The following is a 20,578-nucleotide window of genomic DNA, read 5'->3' as shown; positions in this document are numbered from 1 at the left end:
CTTTAGATAGTTAGTCGAGTTAACTAACTATGGCTTTGTAAAGTTTATCCTTGATGATTAATAAAAATTTTAATTACCAAAAAAAATATTCCATATTGTATGACTAATTGTTTCCTCGATTATATCTTCCATTTATTTTTAAGAAGGTAGCAAAACAAAGTGGTTGGATAGATGTAGAGAGTTAGTAACATGCACTATTGTGCCTTAGTTGAAAGCTGGTATTAGTTAGTTGACAATTGTCCGTTAACTTAAATAGAGCAGCTAGAGTTAGTATATAATATACTTGTATAGCTTATTGATTAGGCATTCTATTCATTTGATAATGAGAGAAAACAGTTTGGCACTCTCTCCTTCTTCCTTATTTGCTTATTCTCTTATCAATTTCAACTGATTGGGATGAATTTGAACATAGTATCAAAGCGGGAGCGGGAACTGAGTGAATCTAGGGTTCTTTCATCGATTATTTGACTGAAATTTCGAGAGATTCATCGGCAATTCATAGCTGAGTGAATCTAGGGTGTTTTCGTCAATTATTTGACTGAAATTTCGAGAGATTCATCGGCAATTCCTGTTTTTTTCTGTATTTCGCTTTCGGAGCTTCGATTATGGGGAGTCCTGACGGTACTACTTCTTTGACTATGGGAAATTCTTCTCCTATAATTGATCATCATCATCCATTATACTTGTATCCGTTCGATGCACCTGGTTCACTATCAGTTGGGATTGAGCTTATCGGTATGGAAAATTACACGATTTGGAGCCGAGCTATAAAGGTAGCTCTTCTAGGACGCAAAAAATTAGGTTTTATTGATGGCTTTATTGTTCGAGCTGATTATTCTGGCGATCTTGCGAAGTATTGGGAACGTTGCAATGCTATTGTGCTTTCGTGGCTAATGGGGAACGTGCATCAAAATCTACTGGCTGGGATCTTATTTCGTTCCAGTACAGCACTCGTTTGGAAGGATCTGGAGGAATACTTTGATAAGGTGAATAATTCGCGAGCTTACTACTTGCATAGGGAAATTGCTACATTAACTCAGGGGCTCTTATCTATATCAGAGTATTTTTCCAGAATGAAAGATTTATGGGATGAGTATGACTCGCTGGTACCTCCTTCTTGTGATTGTGCAAAGTCTAGGGACTCTCTTGTAAATTTTGAGAGGCAGCGTCTTTATCAATTTTTAATGGGATTGAATGACAGTTATGGTCATGCTCGCAATCAAATTTTAATGATGAAACCTATGCCAAACATTAACCAAGTCTATGCTATGTTAATGCAAGATGAAAGCCAAAAACAACTTGCAGGAGGCACTTATATTTTGATGGACAAAGTCGATCCCACAACACTACTTGCTGCTAAAAATGGAGGACAGAATCAGGAAAAAAAACCTATATTGTGACCATTGCAATATGAAAGGTCACACAAGAACAAGCTGTTTTAAGTTGATGGTTTGTGAGTACTGTCGCATGAAAGTCCACTTGAAAGAAAACTGTTACAAAATTATAGGGTATCCAGCTGATTTCAAAGGGAAGAAGGCGAATTTAGTGACTATATGTCTCGCTCCATTAGAACGAGGTGACAATGTGCTGAGAGTTCTTAATGTGCAATAACGACTTAACCTAACTACAACTATAATCATCACACAAGACCAATACAATCAAATTTTGAGCATGTTGGGTAAATCTTCCATTAGTAAGGCTATTGCTAACATGGCAGGTAAACCACTGTCTTCCTCTGTAGATGTTTCTAAAAGGATAGTTAATTCCGGAGCGACAAATCACATGATACATGATGCATCTTTATTGAATAGTGATGGATTAGTAGGAAATTCAGGAAAGGTACAACTTCCAAATGGAGATTCAACTGAGATAACACAAGTTGGTAATTGTGAGTTACCTGGAGGTGATCTGATAAGTCATATGTTATATGTACTGGACTTTAGATTTAATCTTTTGTCAGTATCAAAGTTGACTAAGGAACTGAGTTGCTATGCCACATTTTCCCCTCATTTCTTTCTCTTTCAGGATCTCTTCACTGGGAAGGTGAAGGGGATTGGTAGAGAGGAGGATGGCTTGTACGTGTTGAAGTCACAAAGGAAACGACAAGATGCCAGGAGCCTTATCAAGTCTTTGGCTGCAACAACTGAAGTATCTGCAGAACTATGCCATAAGAGATTAGGTCATGTACATATGTCAGTTCTTAGGAAGATTTCCATGATTGGGAATAAGTCTAGCTTTATATCACACCATTGTGCTATTTGCCCACTAGCTAGACAAACTAGAGTACCATTTCCTGTTAGTCGTAGTCGAACAACTGACTCTTTTCAATTGTTGCACATGGATGTTTGGGGTCCTTACAAGCTCCCCACTTATAATGGAATGCAATATTTTCTTATGGTAGTAGATGATTTTTCTAGATATACTTGGGTTTTCTTGTTGAATCTAAAATCTGATGTTGTTACTGTGCTTAAGGATTTTATTGTCATGGTTTCCACTCAATTTGGCAAAGTTGTTAAGTCATTTAGATAGGGCAATGGGACAGAGTTTTTTAATAGCCATTGCACTGAGTTGTTCAACAAATTTGGTATCGTACATCAGAGTTCTTGTCCATATACTCCATAATAAAATAGAGTAGTGGAGAGGATGTATAGACATATTTTAGAATCTACCAGGGCTGTCAGGTTTCAGTGTCATTTACCTATCAGGTTTTGGGGTATTTGTATCGAAGCTGCCGTTTATGTGATTAACAGGATACCTTCCACAATTCTGGGAAATATTTCACCATATGAGGCCTTATTCAGGAAGCCACCTAATCTTTTGCATATGAGGGTTATTGGTTGTCTGTGTTATGCTACTAGCTTGACTAGAAGAGACAAATTTGCTCCAAGTGCCATTAAGGTTGTTATGCCGGGTTATGTGGCTACTCAAAAGGGGTACAAGTTGTTAGATTTGGGGAACAAAACTATATTTGTAAGTAGGGATGTTGTGTTTTATGAAGATATATATCCTTTTCAAATGGTGTAGGGTATTCAACAGATGCAATGTCTTGTTCAAAAGATGCAACATCCTGTTCAGAAGCATTTATCTGATGGGCAACCTCTTAACTTACTTCCAGTTCAGAACACTCAGAATGTTCAGGAAGTGCTGCCGGCTATAGTTACAACAGCAGAAGAACCTCCACAGTCTCGAGAGGTGATGTCAGATGCAATCTCGATAGCAGGTGAACCACCACCATCTTCTAATGCCGACTAGGGAGCTATTACACTAGCTTACGAAGACATACCATTTCCTGGTTTGAGAAGATCGGACAGAACTAGTAGACCCCTATTTGGCTCAAGAATTTCGTCCGACCAGATAATGGTCGTCCTACTGCTAATACTTGTCTCTACCCTATTTCCTCTATGTTATAGTACACTAGTTTGTCTACCTCTTATCAAAGCTATATTGACAAATCTTCCATTGAAGTGGAACCCAAAAATTATTATGAAGCTGCTAAAGATAGTAGATAGAGAGATGCCATGAAAGGTGAAATACAGGCATTGGAGGCTAATAAAACTTGGGAAGTGGTGCCTCTTCCCTAAGGTAAGAAGACCATAGGGTGTAAATGGGTGTATAAAATCAAGTGTCAAGCCTCTGGTGAAATTGAGAGGTTCAAGGCACGATTAGTGGCAAAAGGATACAGCCAAAAGGAGGGTATTGATTATCAAGAGACATTCTCACCCGTGGTGAAGATGATTACTGTAAGATCCATGATTTCCTTGGCTGCCTCTAAGGGATGGATCATACATCAGATGGATGTTTTTAATGCTTTCTTACAGGGCGACCTACATGAAGAAGTTTATATGGAGCTCCCTCAAGGTTTTCTCCCTTAGGGAAACACTTTGTTTGTAGGCTGCATAAGTCGCTCTATGGACTTAAGCAAGCCTCTAGAAAATAGAACATTAAGTTGACTACTGCATTGATTTCTTCAGGGTTTTCTCAAAGTCATTTGGATTATTCCTTGCTCACTAAGAAGGTTGCTGGCAAGATGGTGGTTGTTTTGATCTATGTCGATAATCTCCTTATAACTGGAGATGATGCTCAGCTAATTCAAGAGACCAAGGATGCTTTGCAGCAACATTTCAAGATTAAAGATCTAGGGGAACTCAAATACTTCTTAGGTATTGAGTTCGCTAGAAACAAGACTGGTATTGTGATACATCAGAGGAAATATGCTTTAGAGCTTATTTCAGGCATGGGGTTGGCTGGTTCTAAGCCTCTTGGTGCACCCATAGAATTAAATCTCAAGCTTACTTCTGCTGAATACGATCAATATTTTGGTCAATCAGCTGATTGTCTTCTGCCCGATCCTTCCAGTTATCAGAGGTTAATTGGCAGGCTTCTCTACTTGACCATTACTCGACCAATGTCTGAGTCAATTCATGCAGGCTCCTAAGGTGTCTCACATGGAGGCAGCTCGCAGAGTTGTGAGATATGTCAGCCTGGTCTTGGTATTTTCTTGTCGCGGCTGGTTCTAATAAGTTGGCTGCATATTGCGATGCTGATTGGGCCTATTGTCGCAACACAAGGAGGTCTGTCACTTGTTACATTGTGAAGTTTGGTGACTCCCTGATTTCTTGGAAGTTCAAGAAACAGACAACTATTTCTTGAAGCTCTGCTGAAGCGGAGTATAGGAGTCTCGCTTCTACGGTGGCTGAGATTGTTTGGATCATTGGGTTTTTCAAGGAATTGTCTGTTGATTTTGAACTCCCTGTGTCTCTATTTTGTGACAGCAAGTCTGCCATTCAAATAGCTGCTAATCCTGTCTTCCATGAGAGTACTAAGCATATCGACATTGACTGTCACTTTATTCGGGAGAAGGTGCAGCAAGGTTTGGTGGCTACTCTTTACCTTTTCTCTGCTGAGCAACAAGCCGATGTGCTTACTAAAGGTCTTACTAAGGCGCAACATTCTTACTTGGTATCCAAACTAGGAATGAAGAACATCTTCATTTCACCTAGCTAGAGGGAGGGTGTAGAGGAGTTAGTAACATGCACTATTGTGCCTTAGTTGACAGCTGGTATTAGTTAGTTGACAGCTATTCGTTAACTTAAATATAGCAGCTAGAGTTAGTATATAATATACTTGTATATCTTACTGATTAGGCATTCTATTCATTTGATAATGAGAGAAAACAGTTCGACACTCTCTCCGTCTTCCTTATTTGCTTATTCTCTTATCAATTTCAACTGATTGGGATGAATTTGAACAATAGAACCAAAGCAATAACTATCAGGGGTGAAGCTAGGGCAGGAATAAGGATATTAATTAAATCTCCATTATCGAAAAATTATACTATGCAAATAGAGCAAAATGAACTTTCTAATTATGTATAAATTATTGAATTTCTTTGATATAAGTAAAACTTCTAATATAGTGACAAAAAGAATTCAAAAATTACATTTGATCACAGAGTTCAAATCCAAGATATGATATTAGCGTCCTTTTGTATTCCCTTGTATAAATTTCCTGGCTACTGTAACTATAGGTTGTGGAAAATCACAAGGTGGAGTCATACGAAGTGACATGAATTGAAATCCTAACACTACCTACATATTCTCGGCAAAGATCACTTTTAGTCTGCGGTCGAAACTATTTACTGTTAGCCGTAAAAATATATAGTAGTCGTAAATATATATACAAATACACCGTTAGCCATAAATATATTTTTCGGTTATTATTTTGAAAGCGGCTATACAGTAGCATTTTTGGTATATTCTTGCCAATAGGCTATCATAAAAAATGTGATCAAGCCTTTTACGCTTACTTTTCTATACATAATTTGGATCACGTATTTCATAGAAAAATACTACTTTTGATTCGATTCCACTAGATAGCATTAGTAGCAAATCTTTCAATCTTTCATCCTTCTCATGAAATTTGGGTCAAATCAAAACGACAATTCTTCAATCTTTTTGGACTTAACCGCTCTTTCTTCGCTTCAATAATTTCAAGACAATAGTCAACAAAGCCAGTCTATTTCCAGGCCCCAGTTATTGCTTTAGACTTTTGTTTCTCCACTCCTATTTCTTGACAGGCTCTTTTAGGTGGACGTTTTGCCTCCAACGCTGGATTTTCTAGCGCGAATTTTACTATTTCTCAAAGAAAAACCAAAAGGAAGAAAAGAAAGATCTCTCCTACTACAAATTTGGGTTTTCAAGAATCATAATTTTTTTGGATTGGGTGTTGTTGTAAATAATTGGGAATATGTTTTGGAGTTTATATCTTAATTTTGAGGGGTTTTGGTGAAGATTTAGACTTGGTTTTGGCTGAATTTCAGATTGAAACTCGAAGAAGAAGAAGAAGAAGAAGAAGAAGAAGAAGAAGATGAAGAAGACATATTGCAGAAATTGTAGATAAATTGTAGACTATTTTTTGCAGAAGATTTGTAGAAGTTTTAGTCGTTTTTGATTTGTGAAAACAGAAAACAAAGCATCTACAATCAGAATACAAATAATCTACAATTTGTCTACAAAATATCTACAAACTTGGTACATTGAATTTTAATATCCCAATTCCCATTCAATTGTAGCTTAATTGGTATTTTCGACATAATCGCATTTTTTTGCAGAAGATTTTGTAGGAGTTTTAGTCGTTTTGGATTTGTGAAAACAGAAAACAATGCATCTACAATCAGAATACAAATAATCTATAATTTATCTACAAAATATCTACAAATTGAGTACATTGAATTTTAATATCCTAATTCTCATTCGATTGTAGCATAATTGGCATTTTTGACGTAATTGCGTTTTTTGCAAAAGATTTGTAGAAGTTTTAATCGTTTTTGATTTGTGAAAACAGAAAACAAAGTATCTACAATCAGAATACAAATAATCTACAATTTATCTACAAACTATCTACAAACTGGATACATTGAATTTTTATATCCCAATTCTCATCCAATTGTAGCATAATTGTAATTTTTGACATAATTGCGTTTTTCAGAAGATTTGTAGGAGTTTTAGCTGCTTTTTATTTGTGAAAACAGAAAATAAAGCATCTACAATCAGAATACAAATAATCTACAATTTCTGCAATATGTCTTCTTCTTCTTCTTCTTCTTCTTCTTCGAGTTTCAATTTGAAATTCAGTCAAAACCAAGTCTAATCTTCACCAAAACCCCTCAAAATTGAGATATAAACTCCAAAGCATATTCCCGATTATTTTCAACAACACCCAATCCAAAAAAATAATGATTCTTGAAAACCCAAATTTGAATTAAAAGCTTTCAAGCTTTTTAATGACTATCAATGGTGGAAAATATCTGGAAGAATATTTACTTCCATAATTGTAGCACGCCTAAATAGGAATATCTGGAAGAATATGATTTGATCTGATTTACGCCAAATCTTTTTCGAATATTCTGTTCCTCAATTTTAGCTCGACAAATTAGGAATATTCAACTACTATTAATTAGTATTTAATGATTGGTATAATAACTGTAGAAAAAATGTGGACAGGGCGGGTAAATTAAAAACTATGCATATTTTTGGTAATAAGGTTTCATATATGGTATAGGAAAGAAAAAATCTCATATTATAATGGAGTTCCGGTATAAGTATACTGGAACTCCAGCATAGTATAATGGAGTTCCAACACAAGTATACTGGAACTCCAGCATAATATACTGGAGTTCCAGTATAATATACCGGTCTAGCATAATATGCTAGAAGTTCATACACATATGCTCCAATCTCCAGTATACTATGCTGGAACTTTCCGTGTTTTGGAGTTCCAGCATAATATGCTGGAAGTTCATATACAGGTGCATCGATCTCCTGTATATTATGTTGGGCCGGTTCCTGTTGCAGCAAAATAATGACATTTTTTTAATGACTTTACAAACGCTGGTTATTTTTGAATGACCAATCCGAAAACTGGCTAGCCTGTACTATTTTTACCGTATTTAGAAGTTGTCCACCTTAACAAAATAGACCAGTTTGAAAGTGACAATTTGATCTGGAGTTTCAAATTCAAAACTAATATACAAAGTTGCAAACCACAGATCTAATTTTCAAAAAGCGGCCAACTTCTAAACACAGTCCACAAAGTGGCCACCTAGTGTAAATAAGTTTTGGTGAGACCGCATTGGAACATCCATTATTTTTTTAATGAAGAATTAACCCAAATAGCCCCTACTCAACCGTTTAAACTAAAAATAATATGTGGAGGTATAATATATGCATAATTTATGTATTATATGTGGATAATTATATATAATTAATGTATATGACTAGAAAAAGTAAACAATGAATATTGTCAGTTATCTGTGTAAAGATCCCTTATTTAATTGGTCTATATTCTATCCAAAGCATGACAAGAAATACTTAACTTTGACTCTACAACAAATTGCTACTACATAGTAATATTTTCCAACAACTTGCATATCTACCTCATCCCAAGGAGAAAGAAAAAGAAGAAGAAAAATCTAACAGGAAAAAAAAATACAAAATCCGGTCGCCTCAAGTGGATCATCATCGCCCTCTAGTAAAGCACCTTATTGTTTTGACTGCTCAAGAAAAACCAGAACGAAAATGGTTAAACACGATGCTCTTCACAACAGAAATGCAGAATACTGTACGTAAAAGTATTCGGCAAATTATAGGCAGCCATCGGAAATCATTTCAAAGGCTGCCTTCCAAAATAATCTTCTGAATGAAATGATATGTATAGGCGCTCTCGTAAGTATACGTTCACAGTATTGCACAAGATCAGCACAAAAAAATATATTGCAGTAGTCTGTTGTTTTGGCTTCCTACCAATTATTGAAAGGTAGATAACAAGAGAGATGGAAAACTGAACTTGTATTAAGTACACATTGTTGTGGCCGTCACAACAAATTTTATTCAGGATAATAGATAAATTGTCCCATCATTGCTTAGTTTAATATATCATCTTGTAATCTCCAACTTAACCTGATATGTACTTTATGAGGGTATAATTCAATTGGAAAATATACTTGCGGTGGAAGATGTTGTATATGAAAACGCTCAGCAAAAGAAACTGACCACAGTTGGAAGGAAGCAAAAAACAATGCGTACATTCAAAGTATGAATGACGCTAATTGATGAACAATTTACATGACATGATCCTAAGTTGCACAAACGAAAATTGTGAATATTCAAGCCTCAAACCACCAGAATATATTACCTAAAGGAAGTACCAGATAAGTGAAATCATATTTTATTCAAGATTCTGACCAGATATATGGGAGCATTATGCCAAGACAACCCTACTTTTGGGAAGGGTTATCTCAATTATCATTGAGTTTTTATTTATTGCCACAGTCAATATATGTTGAATGAAAATTCTTAACTCAGATAGCATATCTCAGTAACATGTTACACTTATTTTTCATTAACATCAAGTTACACGAGAGGGAAGCAGAACAATATAGGCCACACGCGTAAAAGGAATTATTGGTTTAGCAAAAGTTTCAATTAATGACTAAACAGAGAGCGATGAAGAAAACTCACTTGTGAATAAATGAAGGTTCCCAGGATCGCGATGGCGGCTCCAAGTGCGTTGATGGGCCGAACGGGTGTTTGGAAGATTATGATGGAGGAAACTATGACAGATATCCGTTTCATTGTATTTCCTATGCTAAATGTAAGCGGAGAAATCTCATCCAAGGACATATAAGAGACCTGGTTGTATAAGTGATAGAATATGCTCTGCGCAGCCACCCACCTGATATCATGTATCAAATCGAAATACCCAAAAAAAAAAAAACTATTATTAGGCTACTCATCAAAATGATTAGTGAAGAAACTTCTATTATAACCACACAAGTAGACAATTCCATCAGCAATTACATTACAACTGCTATTAATAACAACAACCCAGTAAAATCCTAATAGTGGGGTCTGAGGAGGATAGTGTGTACGCAGACTTTACCCCTACCTGGGGTTAGAGAGGTTATTTCCAATAGACCCTCGGCTCAAGAAGAAGAAAAGAAACAATAGATCAGTAACAGCAACAAGGCCAGAAAGATAGTACCACATTATAACTGCTATCAAATAGTTTATTGATTGACTCAGAAGTATGCAAGAAAGAGCTAGAAACTAAGGCGCTATCATTAATACAGCTGATGCCTACGGAAGCCAAGACAAAATGGGATTAATATCCGCCTTCATAATTTAGATCAATGATTAACATTTTTAATTCGTACCATGATTAATTAACTTTAACAAGGATATAAAACTACTTCAAATTGGTACAACCAAGATACATACTCAGAGATAGATGTATAATATCATACAACTCATCAACATAACATAGGTTAAGAACTAGAAATATTGGGAGCACATGTCACGAGAAGCGGAAGTTATCAGTCCTTACCAAACAAAATTGGGTCCAATCTGAGAGAGGGCATTTTGCCATCCTACTGCCCACATCTGGGGTCCCTCCATTGCAATTGCAAAAGGTGTAAGAATTAACAGAGACATAATGGACAAACACGCGTAATAGTTCATCCCGCTAACAGACTTCCCCTTCATTCCTTTCTTTGAGAATATATTCCGGAACACAAATGCAAGATTTGATATCATCGCCCCCATAAAACCTGTAATAACAATCAAGTAAATTTCAGAAACCAACCATAATACATCCACATATCAGAGTTAATAAGATTGTTGAAGTAAGTGCTTGAGTAAAACAATATAATAGCAATTCCTCTTACCAGTCATGTTGAAATTGAGCTCAGTAGCAGCTGAAAGTGCACAACCGCCAATGATTGGCACAAGCGACAAATAAACCGGAAGCGGGAAAGTCTCACCAAGCAAAAACCTCGAAACCAATACGCTAAAAGCTGGTTCACCACTCTTGATGATATGAGTAAAAGACACTGCAACTTTAGACATACTAACAGTTGCTGCTACATGCCCAATGGTATGAGCAACTGCAACCTACATCACCACCAAGAATAATAGTAACACAAACTTAAAAAATATTATTTGAAACATGACACAACTAAATAAATAAATCATGTATTCTCTCCATTCAATGAGAGTATTCAAAGTAACCCATGTTCGAAGTTAATCTATCAATCTTATTGAGACAAAATTACATTTTCACAAACTCTTTTTTTGGTATTTCGCATCCAAAGAAGGGAAGCCTAGGAGCAACGGTAAAATTGTCTCTATGTGACCTATAGGTCAAGGTTCGACCTATAGAATCAACAACTAATACTTGCACCACGGTAAGCTACCCACATCACACTTCTTGCGGTACGTGATATGGTGTCCATCTCATTCAAATGTTGGTAGCCAATTTTGTTGACTTGGTTTGGTTTGGTAGCCAACCTTGTTGAAATTGTGAAAAGGATGTGCAAATTGTCAAATATTGTAGGCTTTAGAGAGTGAGGTTTTGGCTATAAAATGAGAGCTTTAACTCTCATTTCATCACACCAACAAAGAGTGAAACATAAAGAGCAAGGTATTCCATAAACTATAAGAAAATAGTTTGTGAGAAAAATAGAGTGTGAGAGATATTGTAGTGAGGTGGAAAAAGCAAAAGAGTGTTTATTTCTTTTGAGAGTGTAGCGGTCTTAGGAGTATTTTTCACTCGTTACTACACAGTGTAAAATTACTCGCTATAGTGATATCAGTTGCTCTTCTTGGACGTGGTTTTTTCCCTTATTCAGAAGGGTTTCCACGTAAAATCTTGGTGTCATTATTGCTGCATTTCTATTCTTGCTGATTTAACCATAACTTAATGTTCTGCGTTTATCACTAATACCGTGAATATTATTTTTACGGGGTTTATTACAAACAGTGTGGCCCTTCCCCGACCTTGCATGAAGGCGGGATGTTTCGTGCACCAAGCTGCCCTTCTTTTACATCCAATATCCAATCCAGCTCTGCGTCTAGGCTCACACGTCTAGGCCCACCAGAGGAGGAGTTTCTCCATTTCAGGCTCGAACCCGGAACCTCTGATTAAGAACATAGTAATCCAATCGAACCCACCAAATGGTGGTAATATATTCATAAACTACTAAAGTAGTACTATATACTTAATCATAACTTTACAGCTTTAAAAATTTTAAAAATAGTACCTTTCTTTTTTGGAACAGATGAGATATAAAACCCAAAAATCCTTAAACCCTTACCACCCCAGCAAAACCCCTAAAAACACCAACCACATAAAAAAAACTTGAACCTTAAATCCTAACATTAAAAAATCAGAATTCTTACCGGAAATAGATTCTTCCAAAACTCAAGATCCGTTTTTGGGAATTCAGCAATTCTTGTAACCCAAGAAATTAACATAATCAACGAGCCAGTAGCAAGGGATAGAGTAGAAGTCAACCAAGGAAAAGGATAAGCATTAAGAACTTTCTTATTGTATATATTAAAAACAACATTCAAAGCCCACCATGTAGCAAAATATATACTGATTTTAACCCTCTGAGCAGCAGCCTCTAATGATTTTGGTAACTCAATGTTTACATCCAACGGCTGTGATTTATCAGCTTCATATGCTTTGCAAATTGTTCCAATTCTTGAAAAAGAACCAAATTTTGTAACAGATGATATATAGAGATGTTTCTTGGTTGAAAAATCACAGTTTTGAATCTTTGTTTTTGGTAAAAATCCAAGATTTGAATTAAAATTAAAACCCCTTTTGGGAATAAAATCAGGTGTGATTGATAAAGGTGATTGCTTTATAGAACAAGCCATGACCAATTTTCTGCTAAACTGATAAAAATTGAGTCTTGAAATAATGAAATAAATTTGATAATAATGTTTAAAGTGATTAAAAGGGTGTATGGAAAAAGTTAAGAAATTACTAGATTTTTGGTTTTGAAGAATCGGACAAAGAGTTTTTCGGTAGAATTGAGAAAGGTGTATAGGTTAGGTGACAACAACTGAGAGGTGACAGTGAAAGAAGATTTGGTACGACGTTGATTCCTATAAGTACAACTGTGAGATTGATTGCCTACAGTGGAATAGGAAAATGATTATTTATTTGATAGGATCTTGTTGGTATCTTTCTTTATGTAAAAAACAATTTTAGGATATCAAAACCTAAAATGACAAGATTCAAGCATGTTCTAGAATGATGTCGTGTCAGGTTGAAGTGAGCCACTTAAGACCAGCACCTCTAATTAGATCCAATAACGCCTTGGATATTTTTTGTTTTATGATATTCGAAACTTATTGATTCGATTAATTTGTTAGAAAATTTATTAGAGTTGCAGAGATCTCTTCTAAACAAGATTCTATTTTGAAGGGTTCAAATTTGAAATTTTTGGTTGAAGATAGAGAAATTTTTATCATTCCATCGCGCTCGAATAGGAGGACCAAATATGACTACACTTATAATTTAATGCGTGGCAAACAAATAGGTAGTAATTATATAGTTGAATATTCTTTATTTTAAATTTAAAAGTTAATTAACGCTGTAAGAGTTGGTTGAATTGGTTGGGTGGGTGATTTCCCACATGGGAGATATGGGACTGATTCCCCTCACCAGCAGCCTTGCCTAGTGCGATTTTACATCTCATATGCAGTTTGCGAGTTATTGCACATTAAGCAAGTTATCCAGTGCGCACTAGAACGGTAGTGGCTTAGGGTTTCCCAATTTTCAAGAAAATTAAAGTTAATTGTAAAAAAATCATATGAAGATGCAAATAAGTTTTAATACAATAACAATAATGACCCAGTAAAATTCACAAGTGAGGTCTAGGGAGGATAGTGTGTACGCAGACCTTACCTCTACCCCGAGGGGGTAGAGAAGTTGTTTCCGATAGACCCTCAGCTCAAGAAGACAAAAAAAGATAATATATCAGTACCATCAACAAAAATCATAGAAATAATAACAACATCACAAGAACCAGTAAATAGATGGAAGACAAAAACAATAACCAGTAAATAAGGTCTGACACTAGGGAAATGAAAAGTAGTGTGAACACAATATTGACTACTAGCAATCTAAGACAAAATCCTATTAGACTATCCTCACACTGGTACGAGTTAGATATCTGCTCAACTACCTCCTAATCTTACAACCTTAATGCTCGACCTTCGCAACTTCCTATCAAGATTCATGTCCTCGGAGATCTGAAGCCTCGCTATATCCCGCCTGATCACATCTCCTCAATACTATTTAGGTCGCCCTCTACCTCTCCTCGTACCCACCAATGCCAACCGTTCGCACCTCCTTACCGGCGCATCTGGCTTCTCCTCTGTACATGCCCGAACCATCTGAGCCTCGCATCCCGCATCTTGTCATCCATGGGAGCCACGCCTACCTTCTCCCAAATATCTTCATTCCTAATATTATCCATCCTAGTGTACCCACATATCCACTTTAACATCCTCATTTCTGCTACTTTCATCTTCTGGATATGTGAGTTTTTAATTGGCCAACACTCAGCCCTATATAACATGGTCGGTTTAACCACCGCTCTATAAAACTTACCTTTGAGTAGCGGTGGCGCTTTCTTGTCATACAGGACTCTAGATGCTAACCTCCATTTCATCCACCCCACCCTTATACGGTGTGTGACATCCTCGTTAATCTCCCCATCCCCCTGGATAATCGACCCGAAGTACTTGAAACTGCCTCTCTTGGGAATGACCTGCGATCCAAGCCTCACGTACATGTCCGCTTTCCTCGGCTCGGCTCGGCACTGAACTTGCACTAAAGGTATTTCGTCTTAGTCCTGCTCAACTTAAACCCTTAGACTCAAGGGCCTGTCTCTAGACCTCCAACCTCTCGTTAACACCACCTCGCATCTCATCTATCAGAACTATGTCAGCAGCGAATAACATACACCATGGCACCTCCCCTTAAATATGGTGTGTCAGTGCGTTTATAACCCGGGCAAATAAGAATGGATTGAGCGCAGATCTGTGTAACCCCATAACAATCGAAAAATGCTCTATGGTCCTACTGTCCTAACCCGAGTTTTAGCTTTATCATACATGTTCTTAATCGCCTTAATGTAAGCATCCGGTACACCTTTATCCTTTAGGAATCTACAAATGGCCTCTCTAGGAACCTTATCATACGCTTTCTCAAGATCAATAAACACCATGTGCATATCCTTCTTACTATCCCTGTACTGTTCCACAAACCTCCTATAAGGTGGATAGCTTCTATAGTAGAATGACCTGGCAAGAACCCAAACTGGTTGTCAGATATAGACACTGTCCTCCTCACCCTCGCTTCTACCATCCTCTACCGAACTTTCATAGTATGACTCAGTAATTTGATACACCTATAGTTGTTGCAACTCTGGATATCACCTATGTTCTTGCACAACGGAACAACAGTACTCCATCTTCATACATCTGACATCCTCTTCGTCTTGAAAATAACATTAAACAACCTAGTCAGCCACTCCAAACCTGCTCTACCCATATACCTCCAAAATTCTACCGAAATCTCGTCAGGTCCTGTAGCTCTGCCCCTGCTCATCTTACGTATAGCCCCCACGACCTCCTCAACCTTAAAGTGTCTACAGTACCCAAAGTCATGGTGACTCTCGGAATTCCCAATTCGCCTAGCACAATATCCCAATCCCCTTCTTTATTCAAAAGTTTATAAAAGTAAGTCTGCCAACTTAACTTAATTTGCGCCTAGCACAATATCTCAACCCTCCTCTTCATTCACACGTTTATAAAAGTAAGTCTGCCACTTCAGCTTAATCAGGGCTTCTCCCATCAATACTTTACCATCATCGTATTTGATGCACCTCACTTGATCCAGATCCCGAGCCTTCCTCTCTCTCGCCTTGGCCAATCGAAATAATTTCTTTTCCCCGTCTTTAGCCCCTAGTTCCTCGTACAGATGACCGAAAGTTGCAGTCTTTGCCTCCGTGATTGCCATCTTCGCTCCTTCCTAGCTACCTTATACCTCTCTCTGTTCTCTCTCCTCTCTTCCTCGCATGTGCTCCATACTAACTTCAGGAACACTGCCTTCTTTGCTTCCACTTTACCTTGGACCAATTCATTCCACCACCAGTCACCTTTGTGCTCGTTGGAGTATCCTTTCGAGACTCCCAATACCTCTCTCGCTGCCTCCCTTATATAATCCGTCATTGTCGACCATATATCGTCCTCGTCCCTACTACTACTCCAGGCTCCCACATCTGCTAACCTTCCTTCCAACTCCTGAGTTTTATCCTTAGTCAAGGCTCACCACCTGATCCTCGGTCATCCTTGTGCAATCCTCTTCTTCCTCTTCATCATGATACCGACGTCCATCACCAAGAGCCTATGCTGCATAGCGATGGTCTCACCCGAAATAACCTTGCAATCCTTGTACCGCCCTCTGTCGCTCCTTCTAAGGAGAAGATAGTCAATCTGAGTCTTCACCACCATACTCTAAAAAGTAACAAATTCTCCTCCCTCTTTGGAAAAATAGAGTTCGCAATCACCATCTCAAATGCGTTAGAGAAATCCAACAGTGAAGTACCTCCTGCGTTCCTATCCCTAAATCAAAGCTACCATGCACCTTGCTATAGTCGCCTGCAGTCGACCCAATATGTCCATTGAAAGCCCCTCCTATAAAAAACCTCTCAGCAGGCAGAATATTACGCACAATCTCATCCAACCCCTCCTAGAAGTGCCTCTTAACCTCCTCATCCAAGCCCGCTTGCGGTGTATAAGCGCTAACGACATCTAGGGTGCACTCTCACACCACCAACTTAATAGACATTAACCTATCATTCACATACCTAACCTTTATCACAGACTCTCTCATTTCCCTATCCACCAAAATACCCACACCATTCTTACCCTTCAGGATTCTAGAGTACCACAGCTTATACTCGCCCACATCCCTTGCCTTCGATCCTACCCACCTAGTCTCCTAGACATACGCTATATTGACATTCCTCTTCTGTAGGATCTTCACTAGCTCTATAGACTTACCCGTCAAAGTACCTATATTCTATGACTCAATTCTCAACCTATAGGCTTCCTTGTGCTCCTTACTTCCCTTGCCTCCCTTCCCACCCCCTGACCCCTGCCCTACCCCTACCCCTACCCCACTTCCTGGCCTCCCCAAGGACATGAACTTACTCTACCATCCCAGACTACAACCATTATACCTACAACAGACTAAGGAGAATCACTAACACACAATAGGCAAACGGACCAGACTAGGAGAAAACAAGTTGTAACTACAGGCATGCTAATTGTATGTATTAAACTAATGCGAACTAAAAAGGAAACAATTTAACTAACACTAGGAAGAGAAAACAGGAAAGCGGGAAATACGAACTTCCAGCAATAGAACCTGGAAATTGTTTTGGTATACACGATAGTGTTTCGGCACCTAGCGCATTCACGTCTAACTTTACACCGCCCCTTACTGCTACTCACCCTAGCAGCTCTCCTATGTTTGCGTGCGCACTCCTCGCTTGTCTCCAATAGCCTCCGCGTATTACCTGAAGACACACAAAGCACCTAAGAACCAAAAAAATGGGTTGTCTCCGCTACCACTGGTAAAGCCCCAATAGAAGCAAAGAAGAGAAAAACAAGAGAAAATGAGGGGGGGGGGAACAGTGAGGGGCAATGTCCAAATAGTCTAACAGGCAAGTACAAAGAAAAGGAAAAGAAGACGGAAAGAAAGGGAGACGAGCAGATGGGGAGGGGACTGCAGTCGCCGCTATAGATGTCATCGGCGGGATAACAGTCGCTAGAGAAGACACCTACTATGAAGATTGGGGATGGAGAGAAGGGGAGAACGAAGGATAAAGAAAGAAAGAAAGAAAGAAAGAAAGGAGAGAAGGGAGTGGTATAAAAGAGAGGAGAGAGAGAGGTGAGGGGTGGTCGAAAATCTTACCTGGTTGCCGTCGTCGGCGCCGGCAGGGTTCTGACAGAAGATGACCGGTTGGGGTCGGGGTTATTGCCACAGAGAAAGGGAGAAAGAGAGAGTTGGGGAGAGAGAAACAAAAAATACGAGAAACTAGTAATATGAAATAACATGGAACTCCCGCAAATAAGTTTTAATGTGTGACAAATATATAAGTATATAAAAATATAAATTAAAAAAATTGAAAAGTCATCTAATAATTACATTATGCAATTCCACCAGTCTTTGCCCTTATTTCTTCCCCCCCCCCCCACCGCACCACAAGTATTGGATAATGTAATTGCTTCCATTTAATTATTCAGGCTTTCTAAACAATTACATTATGCTATGTCAAATAAATAGATAATAATTATATATTTTAATATTATTTATTTTAAATAAGAACTAAACATTATCACTATGAGGGACTGGTCTTTAAACATTACACCAATTTTATTTTATATCAAAAATAGGCATTTTATTTTTTGTGTACACTCCAACTGATATTTTTACCTTTCTATTCTTACATTTCTTCTCCAATTCTTATTTTCACCAAGAATACCATAGTTCTTCATTTTTGAAGCTTCAAATTCTGTTTTTAGGGTTAAAAATTAAAGTTAATGATTCATTATTATTAAAATTATTTGACTAAATCGGTAATTGGGGATAATTTGTGTTGGTATTTGGAGGCTTTATTTCAATTTTGAGATCATTTAAAGCAGAATTGGGATGGTTTGATCGAAACTGGAATCTCAAATTCAAAAAATATATTATTAAACAACACTAATAAATCATTCCAATCCGGTAGGATTTGTTAATAAATATAACAAAATATGCATAATATAGATTACGCAAATTCTTGTTAATCTAGCGGGAATTGATGAACAACTAAACAAACACAAAGTCCTGCTAATATGGTAAAGTTTGTGAGTTATTCAACAAGATAGTGATGGTCCATCCCATGTGAAAGGAAGACAACTTCCTTTGGCAAAGTTTGCACCGTCCAAATCCAAGTTTGTCAACCAAATATTTGTGTGGCAAGGAAAGTCAAAAGAGAAGGAAGACAAGTTTGGTTTACTATTTTTTGATGTCACCCATGACATCTTTGAGAGGCTCTTCACCTCTATAAATAAGGAATTATTCCTTCATTTGTAAAACACAAACAAAGAGAGAAAGAAAGAGTGAGGTATCACAGACATGGTATAAGAAAATAGTCTCTGAAAAATAGAGAGTGAGCGATATTGCAGTGAGGTGGAAATATCAAAAGAGGGTTATTTTTTGAGTGTTGTAGTAGTAATGGTAGGCTATAATCTCATATTTTAGTCGCTTATTGCACTCCAATTTACTGCACTTTAATTGAGTTTGAACTTTATCGCTAGTGTTTTGCACTTATTTCGTATTTTACGCCTTGTAGGAGTGATTCTGGGTGATGTAAATGTTATAGAATGAATTCGAGTGATTTGGAGCTTTGAAGTCTTAGTAAATCCCAAGAGATTAAGCCGGGATCGCGTTTGAAGGTCAAGGACCAAGCTTGGATATCAAAAAGCGAGTGAAAAAGATTCACTCTGAGAAACCTCCACAGCCGCGACACGTGGGGGCGGAGCATGGCGCGTCGGGGCTGCCCAAAATTGCTGCATGTTGATTTTTCACACTCTCTGAAGATCCCCTCTTCTTCCCTGCCTGGCACGTCGACCCATGCGCGCCGCCTGTACAAATTTTATAGGGCAATTTTCCTATTTTGCGTAGGAAGAGGTGTTTTCGTCTGGGCCAGACCCTACTCGGTATATATACATGAAAAAATATTATTTTTGGGCCTTTTGACACATCTTAGACCAAAAAAAGACAAGGAGGAGGTGGAGAAGCAAAAGCTCAAGGATTTCATCACTCAATCCTCACTCGAGACAGAGTTTGGATCATTTTATGTTTTCCTTTAACTTGAATATATTTGTGATGAATTACTCCATATCTATGGAGTAGCTCTCTGAAGGTTTGATAGATTTGGTGTATTGATACTTGTTTGTGGATATTAACTCTAGTTTTATGTATTGAATCATTTTGGATAGTTTTATCGTTGTATCTATATTCACTTGTTCATGTAATCGAGATAGGCATAACTTGTGTTATCTTTGCATTCTATTTTATTGGTTGAAATCATTAAATCTTTATAGTAATCGGAAGAGGCTAGTTGAATTATTGATTAAACTTAGTTAGGAGGATAATCGAGCGAGGTTCTCCTAAAGACCAGTCCACTACGAATTCTTGCATATCTTCATGTGCTTAATTAAGTTTATCTTGTGAGATTGAGACTTAATCGAGAGAGGAGTTTCTGCTAAGCAATTGAACTAATAACCAATTGAATTCTAGAGACTCACTTGAACATTAGAAGTGAATTATCTAGAGTTAGATCCCAAATATTTATCTTACATTTATCCTATCAAACCCCTATCATCTCCCAATTGATAACCTTCTTTCCTCATTATTTGCGCCGATTGTCATTACCTAATAGTTTTGACTCTTAGTTAATCTTAGTTTTAAACACAAAACTCTCTATTTTTTATCATCTTGGATTACAATCTAGCTACAAACTACGACAATAATTATTTAACTCCAATCCATGTAGATATGATATTATATTTACTATATTGAATTATCGAGCATATTTTAGTATGTGTTTTACGCTCGTCAAGTGGTCTTTGGAGTATTTTACTCGGACCTAAAAAGTGTAAAT

General features: G+C 37.5%; 2 protein-coding genes across 2 annotated transcripts; one reads left to right on the top strand and one right to left on the bottom strand.

The window, feature by feature from the left end:
- Positions 1–605: 605 nt before the first annotated feature.
- On the top strand, positions 606–1,400 carry LOC138878655 (uncharacterized). Its single transcript, XM_070158343.1, has one exon. The coding sequence runs from the start codon at positions 606–608 to the stop codon at positions 1,398–1,400; it is 795 nt and encodes a 264-aa protein (XP_070014444.1).
- Positions 1,401–8,276: 6,876 nt separating this feature from the next.
- LOC104247789 (glucose-6-phosphate/phosphate translocator 2, chloroplastic-like) lies at positions 8,277–12,978 on the bottom strand. Its single transcript, XM_009803891.2, has 5 exons — positions 12,237–12,978; positions 10,724–10,949; positions 10,384–10,606; positions 9,519–9,732; positions 8,277–8,551 (listed from the first exon to the last, which is right to left on the bottom strand). The coding sequence occupies exons 1-5, from the start codon at positions 12,720–12,722 to the stop codon at positions 8,540–8,542; spliced, it is 1,161 nt and encodes a 386-aa protein (XP_009802193.1). The 5' UTR covers positions 12,723–12,978; the 3' UTR covers positions 8,277–8,539.
- Positions 12,979–20,578: the final 7,600 nt, after the last annotated feature.

The sequence above is a fragment of the Nicotiana sylvestris genome, chromosome 9 (genome assembly GCF_000393655.2).
Source record: "Nicotiana sylvestris chromosome 9, ASM39365v2, whole genome shotgun sequence".
Classification (NCBI taxonomy): Eukaryota; Viridiplantae; Streptophyta; class Magnoliopsida; order Solanales; family Solanaceae; genus Nicotiana; species Nicotiana sylvestris.
The sequence above is the reverse complement of the archived record's forward strand: the minus strand, read 5'-3'. Positions and strand labels throughout refer to the sequence as shown.